This window comes from Triturus cristatus, chromosome 3_2, assembly GCF_964204655.1.
Source record: "Triturus cristatus chromosome 3_2, aTriCri1.1, whole genome shotgun sequence".
NCBI lineage: Eukaryota > Metazoa > Chordata > Amphibia > Caudata > Salamandridae > Triturus > Triturus cristatus.
The window spans coordinates 1,164,273,661-1,164,296,885 of NC_140584.1; the positions used below are offsets into that span (position 1 = coordinate 1,164,273,661).

General features: G+C 47.9%; 1 protein-coding gene across 1 annotated transcript in view; it reads right to left on the reverse strand.

Annotated features, from left to right (window-relative positions):
• AAMP (angio associated migratory cell protein) overlaps positions 1-23,225 on the reverse strand; it is a 158,082-nt gene that overhangs the window by 73,388 nt on the left and 61,469 nt on the right. Inside the window, exons 5-9 of the mRNA XM_085650021.1 lie at positions 22,571-22,715; positions 21,054-21,137; positions 19,378-19,493; positions 16,699-16,802; positions 2,784-2,874 (exon numbers count right to left, since the gene is read on the reverse strand). Of these exons, the coding sequence (XP_085506147.1) occupies positions 2,784-2,874; positions 16,699-16,802; positions 19,378-19,493; positions 21,054-21,137; positions 22,571-22,715 (540 nt within the window). The remainder of the gene's footprint in view (positions 1-2,783; positions 2,875-16,698; positions 16,803-19,377; positions 19,494-21,053; positions 21,138-22,570; positions 22,716-23,225) is intronic.

Below are 23,225 nucleotides of genomic sequence, written 5' to 3' on the forward strand. Positions count from 1 at the left end.
ATGGTTATAGCGGCCCAAAAGGCATCCGGTGTTCACCGACTGCAATGCCACACTGGCAGAAGAAAAATAATGCATTCCGAAACTCTCAAGTCGCTTAGATTCCCTGAACGGGGGTGCGGAAGGGAACGCACCACGGAAAGTGGAAGCCTGGACAAGCAAGCTTTGTGGGGTAGAGTGGGAGGTGAGGGAAAGTGGGTCGCCCGGTGAAGGGCGATGGCGGCGGGCAAGCGTCCTATTCACAAGAGCCTCTGTGCTGGCTTTGGACCAGGTGCCTAGAAGGACGTCTGTTAAGGCCTCATTAAAAGGCAGTAGGGGTTCCGAACTGGAGACCACAAGCTACAGGAAGTCTGTCAAGACTTTAGCCTTGACCGCCACTGTAGGGAGCTGCAGGACCAGGACCTCCACAGCCCTACACACCACCATGGCAAATTAAGCTCCATCCTCTGTAGTCAGGGTAGGAGGGGAAAGCATTCCAGAGTCTGGGGAGGTGTCCAAACTACTGACATCACCCAACTCCCAATCCTCTTCCTTCATCCTTAACCCTTCAGAATAAGGCAGGGTGACCGGGATGGAGCCGTGCGGCTCTGTCTGCGCCGGTCTTCGCGGCAGGGGACGGCTAACCGGCTCCGTGTTCTTGAGAATGAGGATCGGGGAGGCGCCACTTGTGGGAGCTGGTGAAGCAGAGAACCTCGGCGTCAGACGAGACGATGGTGGAAGGTCACTGTGGAAGTGCGACCGGCGTCACTCCGGACTAGGGAACTGGTCCAAATCGGAGGCTGTAGTGCCGGAGCCGCAAGAACCATGGGCCCCCTCCATCCTCTGAGCCTGCAAGGCCCGAAGACATGCTGGCAGGGTTAGGCCGCCCAAATATGATGCATACTGCGTCATAGAACTCCTTCAGCTGGGCGAGGGTCGGTCCAGGAAAGGCAGGGAAACGCAGAGCCAACCCAAGCACCCGCTGCGCAGAGCGGAGCCTCGAACGCGGAGGTTCCTCTGCAGCGTCACGAGACAGGCAGGGCGAATTCGAAGCACGCAGGACTTCGATTCACCGGAGCGGTGCTCGGACCTTCCTCTCGGACCTTCCTCTCAACCTAGACAGAGGAGGCGACCTCTGCGGTGTCGGACACCAGGCCGCGAGTACTTTAGGGACCACTCCCTCAAAGCCTTCGGAGTCATGGCCCGGCAGTCAGAGCACGACTTAGAGTCGTGATCTCGCTCCAGGCACCAGAGACACTCTATATGGGGGTCCGTGTCAGACTTGGTGCAGTGACAGGCGCGCACAGCTTGAACCCCGAAGTCTTCTTACTCAACATTATCTAAACACACCAACAAGGTTGACAAAAGGTCGAAAAAGTCTTTCAAAAATTGACAGGGGGTAGCTCTCTTCAACAGTTCGGCGCTGGCTGGAGTGGAAAGAAAAGAACTGATGTCAGCACGCCGGAGTGGCTGTTTTATTGACAACACGGACGTCACGACGATGACAAACATGCTGCTGCTGCCAAGTGAGTTCGACCGACACCACCTACCGGCGCGCTAGGGTACTTCTAAGAACAATCTTCCAGATCTAGCCGGACGCCTGGAAGTTCAAAGGTAAGGAATCTGCAGATAGAGGTCTCTATTAGGTAGCATTATATTTAGATCTCAAGTAGGCCGTGGAGAAATCTGCAGAGTTAAAAGTCTACTTATGTCCTTTCCAAAAACATGTAGGTAGCTACCGAAAGAGTCTTGTTTCTTCCTGTGTGCATTCAGCACAGCCAAGTGTACCCTAATGGAGACCCAGCTTTTTTGATTTGGCATCAGTTACAAGTAACTAATAATATATTGTGAACTGTGTCTGATGGTGTCAAGCTAACCTTTTTCACCAAAACACAAACTATTTCTACTTTGGTGAGTATTCCCTTCTAATAAATGGTCTCCTGAACTAAAAGCATCAATGCACATCTCTGTAGAAGCTTCAAATATGCACATTCGAATACTATGGGCCTGATTCTGCCTCTGGTGGTGTGGGAGCGGGGCTGGACCGCCACCGCCCCGCTCCCACACCACCAAAGTCCACTGCCGGCCACTAGCCAGATTACAAGTTTCTTGCTGTCTGGTGGGTGGTGCCTTTGAAAAAAGACACCTCAGTAAGAGTGCCAAAGCCAGTTCCTGCACAGCATGGACTCTACAGTCCATGCTGTGCAGGAAAGTGGGAGACAACTTGTGCCCCCCTGCATGCATCCCCATGGCCTGAGGCAACCTTAGTTCATCGCCAGCCTTTTCATGAAAAGGCTGGCAGTAAGGAAACTCGTAATATGCTTTGTGGTGCCTCAACTGTACAGCCAGCATCTTACTGCTTCACACTGCGGCAACTTCGCCGGGGAATGGAGGTTCCCCGGAGTTTGCAGCAGGCCTGCGTCCGTCTGACCGCCAAACTCATAATAGGGTGGTTGGACCACCGTTGCGGCGGTAGCTGAACCGCCACTACGGGTTTAGCTGCCCTATGGGCCGTCAAACTCGTAATCACCCCCTTAACCATTTCCTCACCATACAGTGTCTATTGTCTTCAATGAAGCTATAAAAGAGCCCAACATTGTAATTCAAGTTATTATGATTACGACTATATTTATCTTTCAACTATTCAGGCTAAATGTATATAGATCAATAGAGGGCTCCCATTTGTGCACTTACTGTTGTCTGAAAGATTCAGGTCAGAGCCAGCAACAAACACGACAACGTCAATATATCATATTGAGAGAGTGGGATATTCAGCACAGTCTGAGATTTGTGGTAAAGAGCATTACCTCGTGATGACATCTATGCCTCAGGGTTTGCGTGGAGATGTCATAAATTGCCAGTGTTCCATCTAGGTAACCAACAGCAGCGAGGGGCAGACTAGAAATAAAAGGAGAAAAGTAAGAAGGCATCAAACCAAAGGCAGAACTTCCCCAGCAAGTGAGGTGGAACTCAGTAGTGCCAAGAAGGACCAAACAAAGGCAGTTGAATAGAAGACATAAGAAGAGAAACAGACCAAGACAGACAACACATCTGGTGTAGTCAGAAGGTGAAAAAGAGAATTATCTAACTAAACAAGAAAGGACAAAGCAACAAATAGGATGCTACAGTGCACAGCCACTAGACCATCTCCGAGCCCAGAAGAGTAATTATGTGCCTTCATACACAGCATCAGTTTGCAGTGGTGGGTACAGTCAAATTAATGGAACATTCATTAATTCATCAACACATATGTAGAACAGCTATAGATGCAAATAATTCTTATTGTCAATATCTTGCTCTGCTTTCAAATGGTCAGAAGCAAGATGTTCCTTCCATCGGAAACATAAGGATTCTCATAAAGCTTTACTGTTTTTAGCAACCAATGCTGTTACTCAGTGATAGCACAAAGCTACAATTAAGTGAATACAATATTTAAATTCAAACGAATTGTTTATCACTCCCTATTGGCTCTAACAACACATCAATGTTGTACCAGCAGTATCTTCATAGGAGGCATACTAAGTAAGTAGTTATTCTGAAAGAAACAGTTATAGATTCATACTGGATCCGGAAAGTTTTTCATCAGCAGTACCACTGCACGTTGAAAGGTGGCGTCGGTCGGCTCCATGTTTGCCGTTAGCGTCATGGTCGCCGGGATGACGTCGCAGTAGCTACTTAGAAGCCACCCTCACGCGCTGACGTCAGCTCTTTCTTTTTCCGTGCCAGCCAGAGCAGATCCGGAGAGAGCCGTACCTCCGGTCACTTTGCCAACTTTTGACGACATAGTTTGAGTCCTCGACTCCTGGTGCACTTCAGGGATACCTGATTTCAAGGCTTGCGGTTCCTGTAGCCGGCTGATGTCGGTGACGGATCTGCGCCGCCACCAACACCAGTCTTCTTCAAAGTCTTCGCACTCTTCAGATAAGTCAAAGCACAAGAAGAAGTCGAAGAAGCACCGTCGCTCTTCGACTTCTCCCCGTCGGTCGGCCGACGCAACGAGGGATGTGGGTGATGCCCCTCCCGCGGCTCTGGGTTTGGAGACCAAAGGGTCGACTCAGAGTTTCACTCCCTTCCCGGGACCCGGAGCGACCCTGCCTAGCTTCGCACCTTTTACAAAGCGATGCATGCCATCTTTGAGCAGCCCAACTCTGCCGGTGCACCTTCAGGTCCCGCGGACTGAGTTGGGAGACCGGGGCCTTCGACGCCGGCGGCTCTGGCCCCGGCACCGGCACCGCAGGGTCCCCTTGGATCCAGGCCAGGCTGCGGATCGGTGCCAGTCGACCTGATTACACCTCCCCCGGCGCGGACTCCACCGGTACCGCGTCCGCAGCTAGTTGTGTCCCTAGCCGGCGTCGACATAGGCTCCCACCCTAGATTGGACACGGAGCTGGACCGGCGTCGACTGATGCTGCATCCAGCATCGATGGCTACCTTTTTGCCCTTGTTATACCCTGGTGCTCCAATCAGGACAGATTGGCAACCAGAGGAGGGTGAGGAGGACTGGCAGGGGTTAGGAGGCCCTCTAGCAAACCAGTTAAGAGTATGACCTGGACTGGAGATAGGAACTGGGGAAGTCAGTGGTCTGGATACTTCTCCAGACCTTGGCACGTTGTCTCCTCCTACCGTGGCCAAGGAGGAGAGAGCTTCTTACGCAGTGGTGTTGCGTAGGACGGCCGAGGCTCTCAACCTCGAGCTACCTAAAGTGGCAGTCAGGACTAACCTCCTGACAGAGGTGCTACAGCCAGCAGCGAGCTCTTCGGAGCCCCTGCTGCCGTTCAATGAAGCCCTAACCGACATTCTTTTGGGCACCTGGTCCAGGCCCAACACAGGATGATTGGCAGACGCCACCGCCTGGCCCCAAACGACCCCACTTTCCTCTCCCAACACCCCACCCCTGAGAGCTTGGTGGTCCAAGCCTCCAAATCCAAAAGCGCATTCCCTAACGCACCACCTGATAGGGAATCCAAAAAGCTGGACCATCTTGGGAAAAATATGTTTTCTTCCTCCAGCTTGGGACTGCGGTCAGTAAATAACGCATGTCTGTTGGGCCGTTATACCCACTCTGTGTGGGGAATACTGTGACGCAGGTGCTGCCCCAGTGCCCGGAGGAGGCCCGGGCCGTGCTTTCCCGTGCAGTTACCAAGGGGAGAGACGCAGCAAAGTTTACTATACACTGTGGACTGGACACCGCTGAATCACTAGGTAGGATTATTTCAACGTCTGTAGCCCTTCGACGCTACGCCTGGCTGAGATCGACTGGCTTTTCTGAGGATGTCCAAGCTACCCTTATGGACATGCCCTTTGATGGCCGTCGCCGGTTCGGTGACAAGGCTGACAGCGCACTAGAGCGCTTCAAGGGCTCACGGGCTACGGCCAAGTCCTTGTGCCTCTCCACCACTCGCCCTGCGCAGTCGTCTTTTAGCCCCTTTCATGGCTACGGAAGGGGTGCCCCACCACATCCAACCCAGGGCCACAGGCAGGCGCAAGCTGTTCAGCCCCTGCGAGGACAAGGACGTGGGAACCACCATCGTGGTTCTGGTGGCCAGCGAGCGGGCCAGTCCACCACCGCCCCCTCTGCAGCAGCTTCCAAACCCGCCTCGTCTGACCTTTCAGGGCCACCCATCGCCAGTGGGTGGCAGGATTCGCCATCACCTCCCGCACTGGAACAACCATCACGTCAGACAGGTGGGTTTTGCAAATAGTCCGAAGGGGCTACTTCCTCCCCTTCGAGACTACCCCCCAGGCATGCCACCTCCATACCATCGCATGTCGAGGGATCATCTGGCCCTTCGCCAAAAGGAAGTTAAGGCTCTCTGGGTCAAGGGAGCCATCGAGTGAGTTCCTGCCCCAGAAGTAGGTTGTGCTTGCTACTCAAGGCCTGCGTCCTATCTTGGATTTCAGGAACGTCAACCGCTTCCTCCGGAAGAAGTTCAAAATGTTGACGCTAGCTCAGGTCCTGTCTGCCCTCGACCCTGGAGACTGGATGGTAGTGTTGGACTTGCATGCTCCCCTTTGGCCTTACCAGCGTCCCTTGGGTTTTCACGAAAGTGATGTGCGGTGGTTGCAGCTCATCTGCTCAGATCAGGAGTTCCAGTCATCCCCTATCTCGATGACTGGCTGTTGAAGGCGAGCTCGCCCTAGGCTGTCGTCTCCCACCTCAAGACTACGGTCGACCTCCTGCATTCACTATGGTTCCCCCTCAATGAGCCGAAGTCGCACCTGACTCCCTCTCAGAAGCTCCTATTCATTGGAGCAGTTCTGGACACGATGCAGTTTCGGGACTATCCTTCCGAATAGCGAGTTGGGGATATTCGGGCTATGATTCCGATCTTTCAGCCTCTATCCTGGGTTTCAGTCAGGATGACCCACCGGCTACTGGGCCTGATGGCCTCCTGCATCCTGCTGGTGGACCATGCCAGAAGGCATATGCGGGCTCTGCAGTGGGACCTGAAGTTCCAGTGGGCACAACTTCAGGGGAGCCCTACCGTTTGCATCCAGATCTTGGAGGGCACTGCATACCAATTGCAGTGGTGGCTAACGAACCAGGATTGGGTCAACGGCAGATCCCTCTCCCTTCCCCAACCAGAGTTGACAGTGGTGACCGATGCATCACTTCTGGGATGGGGCAGCCACATGGGGGAGGCGGAGATCAGAGGCCTCTGGTCTCCGGCGGAGTCCGGGCACCATATCAACCTTCTGGAGCTTTGGGCGATTCGTCTTGCACTCTAAGCATTCCTTCCCTCAGTCCAAGGAAGAATAGTGCAGGTGTTCACGGACAACACCACCGCCATGTGGTATTGCAACAAACAGGGCGGGTGGGGTCTTGGACCCTAGGTCAGGAGGCTCTCTGTCTCTGGGCATGGCTGGAACATCAGGCCATATCCCTGGTGGTTCAACACCTGGCAGGTTCGCTGAACGCCAGGGCAGACAAAGTCAGTCGCAAGCGCATGATGGATAACGAATGACGTCTTCACTCGGAGGTGGTGCAAGGTCTCTTTCAACGGTGGGGAGAGCCTTGGTTAGATCTATTCACCACCGAAGAGAACGTGCAATGTCAGCAATTCTGCGCGTTCGAATTTCCAAGGCGGCACGTACTCTGCGATGCTTTTCGTCACAAGTGGAGTTGCGGTCTTCAATACGCCTTTCCGCCTATACGACTTCTGCCCAGAGTGCTGAAGATCAGGCGCGACCAGGCCAAAGTCATTCTTGTGGCTCCGGATTGGGCACGAAGAGTCTGGTATCTCGAGCTATTACAAATGGCCATCCTTCCTCCAATCCGACTGCCTCTTCGGGAGGATCTTCTGTCGCAGCAGCAGGGGAAGGTCTTCTACCCGAACCTGTCCAGCCTCCACGAGTGGAGATTGAGCGGCAAAAGTTGACAGCTTTCAACCTTCCTCCCGAAGTCTGTGATGTTATCTTGGCAGCCAGGCGGCCCTCCACTAAGACTGTATTTGCCTGCAGATGGAACAAATTTGTGGCACGGTGCACAGCAAAGGCTGTGGATCCCCTTTCCGCCCCTCTTTCTGAGGTTCTCTTGCTCCTAGTTTCTTTGGCCGAGCAGGGCTCTGCTCTGGGCACTCTAAAGGGCTACCTCTCGACAATTTCAACCTTTCTTAGGCTTCCTGATCAGCCTTCTCTTTTCAAGTCCCCTGTTGCAAATCGCTTTCTTAAAGGCATTACTCATCTTTTTCCTCCTGTTCCCTTCGTAATGCCCCAGTGGGACTTGAACTTGGTTCTTACATATCTTATGTGCACTCCCTTTGAGCCGCTACATAACTGTCCTCTCAGGCTTCTGACCTTAAAAACAGCCTTTCTGGTGGCCAACACCTCTGCATGCAGGGTGAGTGAGCTAAAAGCACTTTCTTCTAAGCCTCCTTTTCTGACTGTTGATCCGGACAAGGTTGTCCTTCGAACTCACCCTTCCTTCCGAAAGTGGTTACTCCTTTCCATATTGGACAGACCATCACTTTGCCCACCTTCTTTCTGCCTCCGCATCCTTCCAAAGTAGAAGCGAGGCTCCACCGTCTGGATCGAAAGCGTGCGTTTTCCTTTTACTTGGAACACACAAAACAATTCCGGGTGGATGACCAGCTCTTTGTTGGCTACGTGGGCGCCAAAAAAGGTTGGGCCGTGCACAAACAGACCATTTCTAGATGGGTCGTTTTGTGTATCAAAGCTGGTTATTCCTTGGCAAAGAAGGAGCCTACAGTGTGGTTGCATGCCCATTCCACCAGGGCGACGGCAGGTACCACTGCTTTGGGATGTGTAGTCCCCCTTAATGACATCTGTCAGGCAGCTACGTGGGCATCACTGCACATGTTCACAAGACACGACTACCTGGACAGCCAAGTCCGGAGAGATGGCTTCTTTGGACGTTATGTTCTCCAGGAGTTCCTCGTGTGAACTTAGTTCGCAGACCCACCTCCGGGGTTGGTATTGTTGGGGTATCTATTCTAAGGTAAGGAATCTATAACTAACTGTTTCGTTCAGATGAACAAGTTACTTACCTTTGGTAACGATATATCTGTAAGAAACATAGGTTAGGTATAGATTACTTACCATCCCACCCATCCTCCTCGTTCTACGAACTGACTTCTAGGGTGAAGAACTTCTTTTCAGGGCCCTAGTTTTGTGCATCAGTGGTCAGTGTCTTGCATGGCTCTGCACTTCTGGCGGCATCTAAGTAGCTACCGTGATGTCATCCCAGTGACCACGACGCCAATGACCAACGCGGAGCCGACCGACGCCACCTTTCGTCGCGCAGGGGTACTGCTGACGAATAACTTTCCGGATCCAGTCTGACGCCTGGGGGTAATTCTAAGGTAAGAAATCTATAACTAAACTATGTTTCTTACAGATATATCATAACCAAAAGGTAAGTAACTTGTTTCACTACTCATAAAGTAGTCGTTTTGAAACTCATATTTCAAAGGGCTATTAAGTTAATTCACAAAAATGATGTCATATCTGCAATATAAGTATTTCATCCAGTGTGAGGCATACTTCTCAGTCTGATTTCCTACCTCCAGCTAATCAGTCTCGAAGCATGACAAAGCATTTAGACAATGGCAGAAGCCACAAGACTTTTAGCCATTGCCCTTTGTATAATCAGAACATTGTAACTGCAGCTGAAACGTGTAGACAACATCAGAAACGCAAGAATTAAAAAATATTTTTTAAACAAAGCAAAGGTATAGTTTCTTACCTGTAACTCAAGTTCTCTCGTAAGGGTAGTTCCATGATAGTCAAAAGCGTTGAATAACGCCGCCCATTTGTGGGACCCCCCTCCCCACTAACGCCCCCCCCACCCCCCCCTGATCACTTTATCCAATGTAACTTTGCAAGTGCTGGAGTTCACCTTTCTTCGGGAAGAGCTTGAAAAGTCACTTAAGAAAGCCATAATGCAGCCTACGGACCAGGCTACAATGGCCAGAATTCTTCATCTGGAGACTGTAAAAAAATATGCGCCTAGTACATGAAATAATTTTTATAAGGGCACAGAAAAAGAACCTTCACAAATCCTTTTCCTATGAGAGAAAACAGAGAAGTAGTGCAGGGCAATGTAGCCTATAGGCTGCTATTATAAGAGAAGTAAATAGACTGCCTTTAAGAGCAGAGAGACCTCCAATATCCCATCATGCTCAGCCAGAGGCAATTACCTCAATTCTTTTTGAAGCCTGTACTAGCTGATTAAAAGCGGAGCATGAAAGTGTTGGTCTACTCCACCGGGGAGGAGGAAGGGTTGCTTATGACTATCATAGAAATACCCCTACGAAAGAACTTGAGTTGCAGGTAAGAAACTATACCTTCTCTCATAGGGGATTTCCATGTATAGTCATAAGCATTGAATAGAATAGCAAGCTCATCCTCCCCTGAACTGCTGGAGTTGACAGAAACCAAAAGGTATGGACACCGCTAGGCAAAGAGATTTCTGAGAAATGCCTGTCCTACTTGAGCATCTGCTCTAGCATCTGCGTCAAGGCAGTAGAGTCTAGTGAATGTGTGGACTGATTTCCAAGTAGCTGCCTTGCAAACATCCGCCAAGGGAATATTCCTCATCAAGGCTGTAGTAGCTGCCTTGCCTCTAGTAGAGTGAGCTTTAGGCTTACCAGTAAGAGATTAGCTAGCTGATAACAGCAGAGGATGCAAGAGACGATCCACCTGGAGACTGACTGTTTGGAGGTAGCTAAACCTGTGCGAACTGGGCCATAATTGATAAAAAGCTGTTGCGATTTGCTAATGGACTTGGTCTTATCCAAATAGAATTTTAACACCCTCTTTACATCCAGCGAGTGAAGGGCTCTCTCTGCTGGAGAAGAAGGAATTTGAAAGAACGTGGGTAAAGCGATCGTCTGTTTTGCATGGAAATCGAAGACCAATTTAGGAAGGAACTTGGGATGGGTACGCAGCGCTACTTTGAAAGAGCGGAAGACGGTGTATGGCTCTTGAGCGCAAAGGGCCTGGATCTTACCAACTCTCGTAGCTGACGTTATAGCCACAAGGAAGGCAGTTTTCCAAGCGAGATGCTGAGGTGAAGCCTTGTGAATAGGTTCAAAACGTGGAAGCATGAGGCGAGAAAGCACTACATTCAGCTCTTATGGAGGAGAGGGACGTCTAATGGGAGGAAAACCTTCAACCCCTCTAAGAAATCTTTAAAAACGGGAATCCTAAGGAAAGAGATTCGTGAAGGACTTTTCATGTTTGCCGTGAGTGCAGAGAGGTGGTCTCTGATTGAAGAGCATTGTAGGACAGATTTAGCAAGGTGTAATGAATATGGGACTATGACCTCCTACTGTCAAGAGGTGGGATCGATCTGCCTGGAGGCGACCAAATCCAAAATCTTTTCCATTTAAAGGCAAAGGCAGATTGTGTAGATGGTCGCTGTACTTCTCTTAGAATTTCCAGACAGTCCTGAGGTAGGATTAGATGACCATACTGCACTATCTCAGGAGCCATGCTGCCAAACTCAAGGAGCAGAGGTTTGGGTGTAGTAGTTGCCCTCTGAACTTCATGAGAAGGTCCGGCCGGCCGGCCTGCATGGCAGCCTGAGATGTGGACGGATAGACCGGCGAAGAAGGTCCGGGAACCACAGTTGTCTCGGCCATTCTGGGACAATGAGGATCATCTTGGCTTTCATGGTTGAAAGCTTGTGCAGGACTGCCGGTATCAGCGGTATTGGAGGAACAGAATAAAGAAATGGGTTGGACCAGGCGAGCCATATGGCATTCCCTAGTGACCTTGGATGGTAAAATCTGGCAGCGAAGTCATGGCATTTTTTGTTTTCCGCTATGGCGAAAAGGTCTGTAGAGGGTGTGCCCCAAAAGCTGAAGATATCTTGTACGACCTCTTCGTTCAGCACCCAATCGTGGTTTTTGTCGAGAACCCTGCTGAGCGCGTCTGCCTGGGTGCTCTGCACGCCTGGCAGGTGAGCAGCTATCAGCCTCAAGTTCCTGGCGAGGAGCCTGTGCCAGACCAATTGAGCTTCTTGTGACAGGGCTCTGGACCGTGTTGCCCCCTGCTTGTTCAGGTAGTACATGGTGTTGTATTGTCCGTCTGAACAGGCAGGGTGTTGGTCGTGAACAAAGGGTGAAAAGGCTTGAGTGCCAGGTGAACTGCACAGAGTTCTAGAAGGTTGATATGGTATGTCTGTTCTCTCAAGGACCATTATTCCTTGTATCTGCAGGTGATCCATGTGGGCTCCCCACCCCAGCAGTGAAGTATCCGTCACAATGGTCTGTGTTGGTTCCTGCTGATGAAAAGACTTTCCCCTCAGGAGATTTTTTAGGGAACACCACCACTGGAGTGATCCTACAGCATGAGTAGATAGGATGATCTTGTCTTCCCAGTTCCCTGAGAACTGATTCCACTGATCCTCCAAGCACTCCTGGAGGAGGCGCATGTGTAGGCGAGCATTGGGAGTCATAAATATGCAGGAGGCCATTGAGCAGAGGAGCAAGGAGACTATGCGGACTGATGGATGGGCCATCCGCTGGAGGGATAGGCATTTCTGGAGAATAGATAAACGCCGTTCCTCTGAAGGACAAACCTTTTCCTGTAGCGTGTCGATGGTAGCTCCTAAGTAATGCAACGTCAGGACTGGTGTTGACATGGACTTTTGAACATTGATGTGAAGACCCAAGCGATGCAGCAGATTACAAGTCCATTAGAATGTTCTTGGGCTTCTGCAAAGGTGGAGTTCTTGATCAGCCAGTCGTCCAGATAAGGATAAACAAACATTCTGTGTTTCTGTAGGTGCCCTGCCACCACCGCCATGCATTTGGAAAAAGTAATGAGAGCTGGCTTGAGGCAGAACGGTAGAACCGCATATTGGTAGGGGTTCTGCCCCACGACGAATCTGAGGAATTTCCGATGAGACTTTGTGATGGGAATATGAAAATAAGCGTTGTGTAGATCTATTGAACAGAGCCAGTCTCCCTATTGAAGTTGAGAGTATGTTTGATGTAAAGCCAGTATCCAGAATTTTTCCTTTTGGATAAACTTGTTTGCGATTCGGAGGTCGAGAAAAGGCCTGAACTCTTGTCTGCCCTTCTTTGGCACGAGGAAGTGTCTGGAGTAAATACTGTGACTTCGTTGGTTTCAAGGGACTGATTCCACAGTTTTCTTGTGGCATAACATGTTGACTTCCTCCTTTAAATGCCGGAGGCGATCCGTGGATGACCTCGGTGGAAGGGATGGTGGTGTGGCAGTGCATCTGAGACGATAGCCATGATTGACAATATTCAAGACTCCAGGGTCTGTTATGCACTGCCACTCTGCTAGCTAATTTGCAACACCTTGCCCTACCGGAGTCGGTAACGGAAGAGGGTGAAGAGGATTCAGGGTTTTGATGCCGGGGGGCGTCCGTCCGGCTACAAAGATGCCATACGAAGCCATGCATGTCTACGTAAGGAGGCCCTGTGACAGTAACTGTGGGCGGCTAAAATCGATGATTACGCTGCCGCACTGATGACCTGGTTGGAGACCATAGCTCCCTCCTGGACGATATCCAGAAAATCCTCCCGGTGTTCTTTTGGAAGGTGATCCGTGAAGAGGAGAACAGAATCAGACAAGGCACGGTCGTACCTTCCTAGGAGGGCTGTGGTGCTGGCTGTATCATCAATTTGTGAGGACTGAGGGTGAGGCAAGTTCGACAAGGTAGGAGAGTATACCCTGGGGAACAGAACGTATCCTCATGGCAATGAGAACGTGATCTTGACCTACAGTGAGATCGGCGATGAGACTGAGTGGCATGATGTAGTAGAGGAACGGGAGTGTCCATGGCGAGAGCAAAGGAGTGTCCTTGAGCGTGATCTCCCAGTTGCTGGTATGATAGGAACCTGAGGGACCACAGGAGGTGAAAGGACAGGTGCCGGTAGAGCTCGCTGATGTAGTATTGGAAGTTGAGGTGCTGGCAGAGGAGGCAGAGATGGTAGCGCTGAAGGTAGGGGTGCTGTTGGAGCAGATGAGTCCAGTTGAGGAGACACTGGAATGGGAGAAGAAGGTACCTCTACCAGAGATGGAGATCTGGAATGAGAATCAGATGAGGAGTAGATTCTCCTTCTTTTGGAGGGTTTTTGCAGTCTCCTCAACATGGATGATCTTCGACATCTACCTCCATCGTCATCGACTATCTGCTTTTTGACGTCCACCCCCTGTCGACGTAGGCTACTCTATGTCGATCGGCTTCTCGACGTCGACCACTCTCGTTGCAGTTTGGCTCTCGACATAGACCGCCTACCTTTCGGTGATGGCGAGTCGGAATCCCTCAACGTCAATCTTGACATCAGTGCAAAGTAGTTCTTGACGTCGAGTGTTTATATGGCATTGAGCCAGTCAATGACGACGAGCATGTCGGCTCCCTACCTCCTCTCGACGTCAACCGGGACCGATAGCATTTTCTGCCTGAAAAACGCCACTCAGACCTCCCACATCCACTGGAGGTTGAGGAAAGAGCTCTGGTGGAAGAGTTATCTCCCCCTTGCCAGGGGTCCCACTGGCTTCTTACTGTATTTTTCTTTCTTACCTTCCCTGCAGGTGAATCATCTCCCTGTCATGCAGGGTTCGTCTGGAGAAGGTCTTGTAGATTTCACAGGAAGGTGAGAAAAAGATAGACAAATAATACAGAACTCGTGGGGGTCTGTTCTGGCCTTTTTCCTGCCACAACGAGGAATTTTTTTAAAAAGAGCTGTCATTTTAAATAGGAAAAAAGCCTCTTTCCTGTCAGGAAAACACTTTACTCAGTAGAGAAAGACAAAAGACGTTGAGTGAAGCAAAAAACACTGAACTTTGTAGTTCTATATTGAAGAAAAAACCTAGAAAGGTTGAGTTCAATGCTCCAAGGGTCCTGTCAGCAGGAGCCGGAAAAAAAGAACTGGGGTAACTGCGTCTGGATGAGCATGCTGGAATATTGTAAGTCTCTCTGCTCTTAAAGGCACAGTCTTTTTTTCTTCACTTATAATGGTAGCCTATAAACTACATTGCCCTGCAATACTTCATCTCTGTTTTCTCTCCCTCTCCTAAGAAAAGCGTTTGTGAAGGTTAATTTTCTGTGCCCTTACAACAGAATATTTTTATGTACTAGGCGCGTATTTCTTTAAAGTTTCCAAGATGAAGAATTCTGGCCATTGTAGCCTGGTCCTTAGGCTGCATTACGACTTTAAGTGACTTTTCAAGGCCTTTCCAAAGAAACACAAACTCCAGCACTTAAGAAGTTATATTGGATAAAGTGCTCCTGGGTTCCCGCAGATGGGCGGGACTAATCAATGCTTATGACTACACATGGAAATCCCCTACCAGAAGAAGTGCTATTTTCCAAAACCCTACCTTCTCAAATAGTAAGCAGATAGGTTTTCTTCTTTGTACATTCAAACAGCATAGTTCCTCATTTCAGTTAATGTATTCAAACTTTTTTCCCGGTTAAAAAAATGGCACCACTTTAAATGCTAAACGCACCAAAATAATCGTGTAATATAAAATATCCACCTCTGTAATATGGGCAAATATTGCCATCTCTCGTGGTCAGATGATATTTGCAAACCATTCGGCTTAATTGCCAAAACCCCTTAAAGGCAGCACAGGGCCATATTACATTGTTACTACAGCTATCTATAGCTCTACATTGGATGGAACCACAGTCACCGATAAAAGACCGAGTGAGAGAGTTAGAGCAATGGGCTATGTCAGAGGAAACGCCTCTCAAGTCAGCAAGGAAGGCAGGTCAGACGATCATTGAGTGGATGGCAGAGATACTCCAACAAGATAAATACTTTCCATAACTTTTTTGGAAAAAGGAGAAGGTGTGTTACTGGATTACGGGGATATGGCAGGAATAAGAAATTAATAGAACATAACAGCGAAAGACGGATAGCATGTGGGATAGAGATTCAAACGGAGAAGTTTTGAGAATTCAAACTGAGGGTTTACTCTCTGCTAAAGCAACAACTACTGGACAGAATTACACAATAATTGGCATGAAGACAGATCTCAGACGACGGAGACGCTTTTCTTGGTTTAGTGAAAATACTACATTTTAGCAATATCTCCACTGCTGGAATGGTGACATTTCTTTTTACATTTTATGAAATTAATGCAGTTCAGACTAATTTTCCCTCTGTTTAATTACGTGGCAACATGCCACCCTTTCCACTTCGCTAAGAATTCGACTCTCGCTTAGCATCAATTGATTGTCATATCAAGGGGTGAGGTAGGGCCAAGGTTTGAGGTAGGGCCAAAATGGCCATCATATGGTTTGCCAAAGTGCACTCCTAATGGATAGTGGCTTATATAAAATGATTAGAGCCTCCATCTGGCTGCCAGCTGGAATACTGTGCAGCCTGCATAAGTCATGAACACCTAGGAATTACAGCATAATATGCAAGAACTTCGGCCCATTCTATTTAAACTGAATTATATCAATGATCTAAGTCACTAGACTAAACCCCAGAATGACACAAGAGTTAATCGATCTATTTGGCTGTGGGTCCAGATACCAGCACTGCTTATAAAAATTGCTTACAAGTGTTTCTATTTTCTCGAATCCGGCGCAGCAACCAAAATACGGCCTCCAGTGACGGTATAATCCAGCTTAATTCAAAGTAATCAGAAACCATGCAGCTCTTGCTTTGTCCACTATGTTCCACACTCCAGTTGAGCTCCTTGGTATCTATCATTTCATACACCTGGTATCAACAGTTGTCTCAATAAGGGCAACAAAAAGGGACTAGATGTGTTCCATGGTGGCAATAACTAATCTTCTGCATCCTACTTCTTTGGAATTTCTGCACATTTGGTATGGAAGCATTCACCGACTAGAACACCAGTATCTGGCAATTCTGCAAAAAACTAAATCACAAGTTGAGCAAACCTCGTGCAGTTCTAGAATCTTTTTCTTTGAAGTACGACTGAAATACCTCAGTCAATCTAATTCTGTTAGGTTGGCAAACTGACCCTGGTACAGAAGATATCCCAAGCAACGTAATTACTTCTATATTCCACTCTGCTGAAGCTGCATCCTGCTAGGATGCCCCATCTCATATACTGCCTGGTCCTCTAATATGCTAAGGTCCAACAAACACATTGCTGTTTTAGTAAATATGATCTGTTACAACAGAAAGCGTGGTCCATATAGTCAACGTCTCCAGATTACGAAGTCAGCATGTCAGTCTCCAGAACACTTGTCCTCAAACCTCTCATTAACCCCCTTCCCAAAGAATCCTTACTTACACGCTGCAGAATCCCAGAGATTCCACAGAGTTCGAATCGGTTTCGCCTGCTTCCCTTGTGGATGCCTTGGACACGTTGCTTTCAGTTTTAAATATCCCAACAACCTGGAGTGATAAAAAGAAAAAAAAAAGAAAATTGAGAGAGCGCCACACCTACCAAACTGCTTTTCTCCATCATAAATCCACACTGTGAATCATAATCTGGCCTGCCCACCTACACCCCAAATCCCCTCATGGAGGGTTTGTTTTGATGGCTAGTGTCCTGGAATGATTTCCAGTCAGCCCTATTATTAGACTGTCCATAAAAAAAAATAGTCCACTGTGAGTTATCACACATTTTTCTCTGCACACGGGTGTGAAGGCAAATCCAATAAATGGCTGATTCACTCAGTGATTTTCTTCAGCTTACCACGGAAAAGAAAAAAAAAAAAAAATCACCCACCGCTAGAATTTAGACCAGGCACAGCTGTTTAAGAGATGCATGTGCCTAAAATGTGGTTCCCAGTTGTGCCAGTAACTACTATGCACCCCCTGCCCCCAGACATGGGTCCTGTGTCTTTGGGAACAGTTTATTATTCCCATCATTTTGTGGGTTTGGAATCTAGATAACTTTGAGTGGGAATGTTTCAGTCTAATGAAATTGTTGCAGATTCGCAGACACCTGGCCTTGCACCTAAAAATCTGTCCTCAAACTCCCCAACCAACAACAGCCACTGAGAGGTTGAGACAATGGACAGGCATGTCAGATCAGATAATCCTTGAATCATTCACACTGGCGGAAAATACCATTAATAAAGACACAAAGGCTTCTGCAAATGGCACCTCAAAGTTACTTGCATCCTAGCAGATAATGCTTGAGAGCAAAGACAACAGTTTAGGATTTACGCATGGTGTTAGGGTCATCTATTTTTGTGCATCTTCATTGGTACTGTTTGAAATAAAAACCCACAGGTATGGCTAGAGACTGGCATTTAGCATGTGGTATTGAATGGTATCCTAGTGCATGGGTCATCCTGTGGTGCTTGGCCATTTACCATTTTGAGAGTCAAGACTCAAAACAAGGCGACTACCTGGCAAACAAAGAGCAGTGAAACATTATCAATGGTCCTAGGACATCTGCCGTAAACAAAGTACTCACAGAGAATTGCCGCAATCACAGACTGCCTCAGAGCCCAAAGGGCCCCACATACCGCTACCACACACACATGAAAGAATACACAGATTGCGGATATTTGCTTCAACAGATGTTAGAGCAGAATTGAAAGCCAAGAGTTATAGTTTGCAAACTATTCCTCAATATGCAGTAAAACATGGGGTGCTACTGTAAGTTACATATTTAGGCGCTTTGTACAGCTCCGATGGTCTTCTACAAAGCTCATAAATATGTCTCATCCATCCCCAGCTAACACTTTCTAATAACTCTAAATGACCTTAAGTAGAAAAGCAGAAGCCAGCCACAACTCACTTCCTTTTCTGGAAAATATATGACATTTTAAGCATGCAGCAAAGTAATCTCATGATTCACACCACAAATATGCCCAACACGTTCTGCTCCCTCCCCATCAGCATCATCTCCATTTTAGATGAACCTCTCAAATATGCTGCTGGCAGAGTTTACAGCAGCATAATGGAAGGAGACAAAGATGTGAATGTGCCCATGTAACAAGCTCGACAGCGGCTACATAAGCTACTTCTTAAAGGTGAATGCTCAACTTTATGTCAGCAACGGGATATACCAATGACTGCAAGTTTAGTTATGTCTTACAACTTGTAAGCTTGAAGTTATACCAGTAAACTCACTCAGTTACACCTGCCCACTGCCAGCTGGTACATCTTACAATTAACACCACTGCATTGGTGCAGGCACATAAGCAAAGTGGTACATTTTCATGTGCCAATTGAGAGTTTCAAAACCCGGACATTTAGCGCAAATGACCGCCCAATTATAACAGCCCACGTCAGCTGAGACAGGTACATCCTCACCCCAGTGTGGTCCTAGGCTCATTCAAAGCTACAGCTGCCTTCCAGATGCACAATGATATCACCAGTGGTAGGCAACCTTCGAAGCGCATGGGCCTTTTGTGATTCCACCCTTCTCTCGAGTCTGCTACACTTGTATATGTAGGAGCCCCACCCGAATGTAAAAAAATGTGTACATTGAAAATTCGAGTAGAGCCGTACACCTTCATTACATTGGGCCTCCATATCCTTTTGGATCAAAATAATTTGAGGATAGTTCATCAAGCAGGGTTTGGTAGATACTAGATGAGAACGCCAGAGACTTGAATAAACTCTGCTTGTTAGGAGACTGAGTAAAGCACTGGAGAAAGGGACCTTAAGTGGTAAGATGTCGGGACCAGAACCTAAAGATGGAGTAAATTGAAAGAAGACGTTTTATGTAGTGAACTTTAAAAGCTCTAAAACCTATACAGAGTATCCAGAAGCTAATAGACTTCCTAGGACCTTTGGCGAATGCACATTATTTTCAAAATAGGTTTTCTGGTGCTTCATGACCACCACCACCTGAATCTAAAGATACCTGGATGCCACCTCACCTACTGGGTCTCAGGCAAGTTAGAGAAAAACTTCCCAACCACCCTCAAAAGAACTGACTCACCTACACCTCCCATCTGAGTCTATATTCTACCAAAGACAAATTAATACAGGATGAGACACTCACTTTTCCACTAGCAGTGTTCACCAGTTTAGTGCTGCAGTCCACAGACCCGGTAAGAACCAAGCTTCCATCTTTGTTACTGGCCACGCAAGTTAGTGGCCCCTGGTGGCTATCCTGACCTGTTGCAGCATGGAGAGAACACTTGTCATTGAATGGAAAATGTCCAAAGCATCACTACCAGTAATTAAAGGATACATGGCAATCATGGGGTTAATGGTCCTGCATCTAAAACTGCCAGCTGTTTACGGTCAGCATTAGTGATATCATGCAAGGCATCCTCAAGAAATCCCCTGATGCAAGCAACAAGCAAACAGGAGCAGTTCCCACCAAAACCCTGCTCTAGGTTTATTTCTGCAACCAAGCTACAGAAACAAGCCATAGAAATAATAGGGTACACAAGTCTAGATCAATCGAGTAGCAGAGTTCACGTTTACTGTTTAAATGACCTTGTGACAGACAGAACAGTAAAACATTGGTAACAACTCGACTATAATTTTATGCACACAATTAAAGCATCTTTGCATTTCATCTCTACATCAAAAGACATAGGGGCTTATTCCGATGTCGTTGGGCCCACCACCGATTGGCCGTCGATGGCAGGCCCATCGACATCTACATGAGCAGACTGACCGCCGGATTCTGATCAGACGGTCGGAAGCATTGGGCAGGGGTACCGACTGCGGCTTTTCTGACGGGCTTCCTAAGCCAGTCGGTGCAACGGATGGACAGTGATCCCTGCTCAGGCACCGCCATAAGGATTACAATGCCTGTTTCCCTCTGTCTTTTCATGGCGCTCCAACTGCCAGGAAATGGCAGACGGAAAAGGAATTTGGAGGCCACAAGCAGGGCCCCCATCTCTCTTGGGTCTCCGCTATGGGTCTGGGGGGCACATGTGATGCCCCCCCAACCCATCCATGCGCAGTGTGCCTGGCACCACATGGTGCCTGGCACAAGGGACATGGATGTGTAAAATATGCCCTCTTCAATTGCAGCTTGTGCTGCGGCCCTTTTCACGCCATGGCACAAGCTGCAACTGAAAAAGGCATATTTCCAACCATCGGAGTACCGGGAGTAGAACTGCGACTACTAGCTGGGCGGTTTCACTTCCACTGCGACATCCCGACGTCAAAAGGAGCCCCTTAGCATTTCCCTTAAACAAGACCACTGCATCCTTCATGATTCTAATCAACCCTGCGCATGCCTTTCCCTGGGGGATGCAGACAAGTGGCTGAAGTATTGAAAGTAACGAAAGAAAATGTGTACTGTAGCCCCAGGCTCACAATCAGTTCCCTGCCCCCTTGTTTATCAACAGTCAAAATAATGAGATGAAAATGTCTATTTGTTGGTATTTTAATGTAGCGTTAAAAAAATATACATGCACATTCGCCCCGGTTTTAAATATTCATATTTAAAAAATGAAATACCCTTCAAGAGTACTCTATGCAATCTACGTAAACGGGTCCTGTCATAACGGGTAGTTCGATATGAGAAAAAGCTGAGAGTCATAAATAGTGGTAGCACATGGTCACTCGGCATGGAGAGGTTTACACAAAATCTGCAGCCCTTTCGAACGAGGGGCCGGATCCTGGGGCAGTCCCACCAAGACAACACGCAAACATTTCATGACAGATGCACTGAGCCTGGCTGGCAGTCAAGCGTACAGGCACACGCATGCATACCTTTCAAGACATGCTCAGAGCTGGCCTGCTTCAGATCCCAGATTCGGACCGTTCCGTCCTCGTACCCCACTACAGCCTTCTTCCCTGTAGAGAAACCAAAGACAGATTCACAAACAGGCTGAGAGGTGCAAAACCATACTGACTGGAGCGTATAGATGGCCTCGCACTGCCACATAACAGGAAGGCTTCAGTCTGCAAACACAACACAGATGAACCCACAATAAATCACACTGGATGCAAGTCCTACAAGTGTTGAGTCTGCCTTTACTGCTGGTTGAAGGGTCTGTACCTCTGGCAATCAGACTCAGCAATAAAATGGATTACAGATCCGCTGGGCTAAAAAAGGTAAGTTAGCGTTTCACTTACGTTAATGAAGCGCAGCTTGTAAATGTCTAGCACATAATCCTTAGTAAAATTAATGATCGGGCTTCCAAAATGGAAGTATCCCCAAAAGCCCTCTTGCCTCCTTCTTTCTACTGTGTGTTTAGACTCAGCAGAAATCAACACTCCTCAATTAGTGGTGCCAACTCTACTGTGAGACTTTACTCCTCAGCGGCTGGATAATTCTACATGTCCCTTTTTAATTTCTGCCTTCCCATTCAGCACACTGCATGGGTAGTAGCTGAACCTCGAATATTCTCTGGCTCCACTTGTCCTGGATGCAACTGACTTTACTTTGGCAATGCTACCAAATGATTTTTGGAAGAAAGGCTTTTAGTTGTGCAACGGAATTCTGAATTCTTTAGGAGACAGAATAGATTGTAAGAACAAATAGGGACAGATTATTTTCAAAGGCCTTTGGAGCGAATACAGGTTCTGCCCAAGGTAGATACCTGTGTGTATATTCAAAGTCTGTTTCCCAGGATCATTCTGAGATTTTCAAATACTGTTAAAGTCCAATGGATGGAAGCCATACGCTGAGCGCAAACAGAGGGCAGGCAAAGAGTCAACTACCTCTATTTTGATGAGTGTGCGTTTCAAGCGGCTGGCACGAATCCACTGGTCAATGGTTTATAAAAGGGCCAGAAGAGGTCTGGGTGTACTGGTGTCTGTTGGCATAACTTCATGTAGTCTACATATTTGTTGCACAAGAAATCAGTTTATAAACATTGACTGCATCAGTACTATGTTTATGATAAAGATCAGTGGGTACAAGTTAGAGGATGCGATACTCGCAGGTGACTTGTCTGAGCTGGTACTTAAACTGTGATAGGGTTGTAGATGGCCAATATCCAACAAGAAGGCATCAATCCAGAATAGGAATGGTGTGTTTTAAGTAAATTTAATGGTGGTGAAGGAATGGCATGGTTGCCTGTATAAATGGCAGTTTGTTTGCTGAATAAGACTCATCGACTAGTATGAAGATAGACAAACTATTCTCTAGTTGAATGGCACACAGCATTATGGCTGGAATTTTGAACCAACATCATCATCACACAGATGTCTAAGGAAGGTGCATTAACCCCTCATCTGACAGCGTCAAAACAAAAATACCTGCCCTGTTCATTTCGTCTTACCATCTGGTAGGATTTGGCCACAGGTAGCCGGGCAGCCGGGTCCCTGCAGGGTTTTGCATTCTCCACTGGGAATCTTCCACATCCAGGTACCGCCATCAGCTGTGCCAGCCAGCAAGACATGGGCACAAGGGTGCCACTCCATCCACTGAGAACACAGATAGAAGACTTAGAAGAGGAAACTGAACTCACCCACAGCAGGGACACTCATTGAACACAAGACATGCTCCACAAACGGCACATAGGTCTCATGCACAGAAACATCATTGAAATAACTGGGAACACAGCCCTCGTGAAGAGCAGGGCAATATCCGAAAACGTGTATGGAGGCAAACACCCAATGACATTACCAGGCAAAAAACAAAGCGGGCTGTGATGCCACGGCCGCATCAGTGGCAACCATTGAAAAACACACCAGACCAGGTGCAATGGGCAGTCAGAATTGTTAATTTAGCTTAATATTGTGCACTTACAGATCCATAGAATATATCAGAACATACATGCAGTAGACCTGAACGGTACTGAGCAGAAATGCGATATCACACCAAGATTATGAGAACTGTTCTTAGAACACAATAAAAGCAAAGAAGAAATAAAGACCAGATGCGGATACTTAGAATTGATATCCCAGATAAGCATAATGTGTAACCAGCAGTGC